We start from the raw sequence: 4,695 nt of genomic DNA on the forward strand, positions 1-4,695 counted from the left end.
GAAAGTCATAGATAACACTTTATTATAAGAATTTTATTTGTATATATGACTATGTAACCTCAAATTAAAGCATGTGTATATGATTTTGCAGAGCTTTATACTTTATGATGTAAGAGTTTTATGCTCGTGACATTTGATCAATGAAATACTCAAATTTTTCTTTAAAAATAAAAAATAAAAATAACATTTAAATAAAATTCTCCCATATTATTTCTCTCAAGAAAGTATGGGGCAAGCCCTTTACATGGATGATTAGTTCAATCATTGGAATGTCTGATTTCTATAAGCCAACCCTAAGAGTCAAGAAAGTCTAAACTGATCAAAGTTTTGGAACATGGTAACGTAACGTGCACCTTGTCATTTCATGGCTTAATTACCGTTGTTTTGTACTATCCAAAACCAAAAGAATTTTGTCTACTAATTAACCATATATATATATACTACAGTGCGTGGACAAATTAAATCTAGAGCCAATTTTGTCGTGAAACATCATTATCTGCAATAAGAGTTCAATGAGAAACTATATAAATTCAATTTTGGACGTCCTTTTCGATCACTAGGTCACATGCTAGATACATATAATACAACGCCCAGATTAATTAAGATCCCTTAAAGTAATGCTTTTCTTTCGACGACAGCTACTGTTCTTAATAATTGTTTAATCATTTTATTTCTTTAGTTTAATTTGCTGCCTCAAAGATCGAATCAATCAATAAACAAATTAACTGAATAAATTTAGGTTTTAGGGTAAAATGGAAGCAAAGAGGTTCTTTGATGTTGGTGTAGCAAAATTAAGGCCATGCAAATTACAAAAATAATAATAAAAAAAAAAAAAATTCAACCATTGTCTTGCACATGGTCTGTTCTATATTACTCGATCTATGCTAATTTACTGTATAACCCGGTAAATAGCAAAGTAAACAAACAATTAAAGTACAATTAATTAATGCTAGCTCAAATGTAGAGATCAGGCCAGGATTAAATAATTTGTATTTGTTAGGCACTGAATCCAATGGCATTTCTTTTTTCTCATCCACCTAATCCTGATTTGGATTTTTACATGCACTAGTGTGTTGCTTTCCCTTGCCTTTGATCGATATTACAGGCCCAGTAGGATATAGTAGAGGATTGTTATGGGCAAGGCAACAAGCATCCCGAAAATAACTCTGCAAAATAATAAAAAAAAAACAAAGTTATTATAAAATGATTTTTAGTAGATAGTTAAACAACTATCATACAACTGGTTGGAATAGCGTTACAGTAAAAATTAAGTTTTAAATTAAAATAAAAATTAATTTTTATTGTCACATCATTTCAATTGTCTCACAAATGTTTATTAAATAATATTTCTCTTTTGTTATTAATTTTTAATAAAAACTTACGCAGTGCTAAGTACGTTCGCGTGGACATTGTACTCCTTGGCAAATACGAAGGGGACGATCCCTTGGGGAAGAGCAGCCTGAGGACAATTAAGAAAAGTCAAGGTCAATTTTGTTGTCTTTCTTTCATACTGAAATATGTTGTCTACATTCATTAATGGTGAAGAAAAACTTTCAAAAGATCGATTTAGATGGTGCATGCACCTGAACAATTGCAACATGCAAAAGGATACCACGAAGGCCGACAGCGATCGAGGTTGCAGCAATTACTGCCGGGCCAGTCAGGAACCTAACAGCCATTGAAAACGTTGCCACGGATTTTCCACAGGCAATGAGCTTCGGTTGTAAAGCCATGAACAAACCTGATCAACCAAACATTAAATTAAATTAATTAAGCAGATATATTATTGATATGTACGTACTGTTTTATGATCAGTTGACTATATTAATTGTAAGTCCGGATTAAGGTATACCTAGACTGAACATAGCCATTCCCAGTCCTGCGTCGGATAGTATTGAAATGGATCCTTTTATGATGGACGGCATTTGGATGTGGTATCTGTTAGAATATAAATTAAATGATTAAAAAAATATTAATGGTTTGATACGACATAGACTAAAAGTCATGAGTTTGAATATTGTATATTTGACAATTTACCTTTTATTTTAATTAAATATTTCACCTACCTGAATGAAACCAGAGACCATGTAAGGCCCAAAAGACTTGAGTAAGTGTTAGGGTTTCTTATAAGCTTCCTCCAGACCATGATAAGTACAAGCCTAGTCATGACACTTGCAGGAGGCATCTGGTGTTTCTTTGCTCCATCCAGTACTTCTTCCATGTCCACCTTTTTCTGGCATGTGTAAGGAGACCCACTTGTCGGGAACTTCAATCCTTCCTCTATTTGATCATCACCACTAATTTTCTTTCCTGGACTCATATTTTCACCTAATTAAATCATTCATTCATGTATATCAAAGCTAGAAATTAGCATATGGAAATCAAAGAGACATTAATCTAGGATTAGGTTCACAAGAACAATTAAGCATGCATGTTTCATTAAACCCTGGCCTCTTTGTTTAATTTTGACGTACGTGTAATAATGTTTAAAAGAAAGAAAGAAGTAAGTTCTGATCATGTCAAATTCCATGCAAATCACAAAGAGACAAATACGGTTGGGGGTACGTAGTAGGGTTATTTATTTGCTGACCTCTTGATGCAGCAGTAGTTTCATGTTGAAGAGCAGCCTTGGAAGGATCAAAGTCAGTGGAGGCAGCTCTATTAACTGCATGTCTCAGATTCACTTCCGAAACAGGAGATGCACTTGAGCTCCAAACAAACATGTGAAGCTCCTTGTTAGGCATTGCACCACCCCCACCACTATCCTTCTTCTTCGGGCCGCCACTGGTAGACCCGGAAAACAACGGGTTTGGAGGCGGGTAAGACGGAACAAAACCGCCGTTAAAGAGCTCACCACTCATACTCCTCCCTTCCCTTTTCTTCCCAATCTTAAACATCTCCTCGTCAAAATTTGAAGCCCTTGGTGTTGCCCCTTTTGAAGACTGTAATGAGTAAACATCGGCTAAACCCCCTTGGAAGCTATTTGTGCATCCATGTTTTGGACTGGCTGCCTTGCTAGCAAACATGGCATAAAAATCTGTCTGGTTAAAGCTTGAAGCCCTTGGCGTCGGTTCTCGTGAAGATTGTACCTGTTAGAATATTTAATTAAATGGGATAAATAATAATTTTAACATATATATGATATCAGGGTAAAAAAATATGGGCTGGAACATTATCTTTAAATACACTCGTGTTAGAATATTAGTTGTGAATTGAAATGTATTGAAATAAGTGGTGAATTAACAGTACCGAATAGATCTCTACGCCGGTGAGATTCGATGCTCGCGGGGTCATGGAAGTCAATGAATTGAGTCCATGGGACTTGTTGAAAGAAGAAACCACAGATGATGCAGCTGATCTTCTCACCACCACGTGAAGCTTCCCATCCTCACCAATCTCAGCGTCCGCCTGCAAAGGCTCCCGGCCGCTCAGCGACACGACATCCGACTCAACCTTGAAGGAGGTGATGGAGCCTGCCGTCTCCGGGAACTGCTCGGAAATGAGGAGCTTTGCACCTCTGAACTCAAACAGGAAGAGCATAAGAGTATACCAAATAATACTCTGCAAAACCACAATTTGCACCATTAGATCGCCGGAGAAATCCCCGTACATGGCCTTCAAGAGCGGGATGCCCATGACAAGAGTGTTTGGGAGGGTGGAGAGGGAGAAGAGAGTGATCATCCACTCAAGGTTGCCTCTTTTGCTGAAGGCTTGCCACAGGAAGAGAGCGGAAATAACGACAATTTTTTGGAGGGAGTCGGCTGCAATGAAGCGATAGCTCATGGCATAAGGGTTGTTGGAAGAAATGAAATGGAAGGAAAGCAACGGAACTGCAAAGACTGCGACAAAGCGGTTGATGCCGGAGCACTGGTCCGGCGTGAAGATTTTCCACCACTTGACGGAGCCATAAGCTAATAGCATAGCAACATATAAAGGCACAATGGCCGCAAAAACGTTGTACATATCCTTGCCAGTAATCATGGTTAACTCCACAAAAGAAGCAGAGAGAGAGAGAGAGAGAGAGAGAGAGAGATGGGTTTTCTTGTTCAAAGTAAAAAAGAAGGAAGCATGAAGGAAGAAGAAACTCCTTTACCACTGCTCTTATAGCTAGAGTGGAATTCTTTTTATTTGTTTAGTTGTGTTAAGCAAAGAGCTTCACTTAGTCTGATGGGTTTTTCGAAAGATCAAACGGGTTGATGCTTGCCTCTCTGTCAGAATATGTATTTCCTATGAGAAATATATATGTACAAGGAAAACGATGGAAACATATTCTGACAGTACTGTCAAGGACACACTGAAAGATCCTATTCGGCTGGTGGGGGAAAAATTGGCCGAGTTCGATAAGATTAATTAATTGATAAAGGATTGATCAGAAAGTTTCTGTTAAACAGAAATTAAAAGAGAAAATTATTGTTGAACATATACTTAGATTGATAAAGGATTAATTAATTGATAAAGGATTGATCAGAAAGTTTCTGTTAAACAGATCGAAATTGATAGAGAAAATTATTGTTGAACATATACTTAGATTGATAGATATGGAAGAGATTAAATTGTACATTTGTTTGTAATTATATTGCAGATGAACCTTACTCCTCGCCACTGTACTCGTTTATGCACGTGAGTTAGACAATTTTGAGTGATCCAGCAAGCAATTGTCTTATATAATAAAGCTTCCGGGACTGGCCTCTGCTG

The 4,695-nt window shown here is 37.1% G+C and overlaps 1 protein-coding gene across 2 annotated transcripts; it reads right to left on the reverse strand.

Annotated features, from left to right (window-relative positions):
- Positions 1–825: 825 nt before the first annotated feature.
- Positions 826–4,151, reverse strand: LOC133870193 (auxin efflux carrier component 2). Of its 2 annotated transcripts, none has more exons than XM_062307263.1 (7): positions 3,250–4,151; positions 2,591–3,089; positions 2,067–2,310; positions 1,853–1,938; positions 1,584–1,741; positions 1,383–1,459; positions 826–1,166 (listed from the first exon to the last, which is right to left on the reverse strand). In XM_062307263.1, exons 1-7 carry the CDS (start codon positions 3,979–3,981, stop codon positions 1,100–1,102), a joined length of 1,863 nt encoding a protein of 620 aa, XP_062163247.1. In that variant the 5' UTR covers positions 3,982–4,151; the 3' UTR covers positions 826–1,099. The 2 variants fall into 2 exon arrangements, with proteins under 2 accessions (XP_062163247.1, XP_062163246.1); XM_062307262.1 differs by having other exon boundaries at positions 2,067–2,328; positions 3,250–4,148.
- Between the last annotated feature and the right edge of the window lie 544 nt (positions 4,152–4,695).

This window comes from Alnus glutinosa, chromosome 6 (genome assembly GCF_958979055.1).
Source record: "Alnus glutinosa chromosome 6, dhAlnGlut1.1, whole genome shotgun sequence".
NCBI classification, from domain to species: domain Eukaryota; kingdom Viridiplantae; phylum Streptophyta; class Magnoliopsida; order Fagales; family Betulaceae; genus Alnus; species Alnus glutinosa.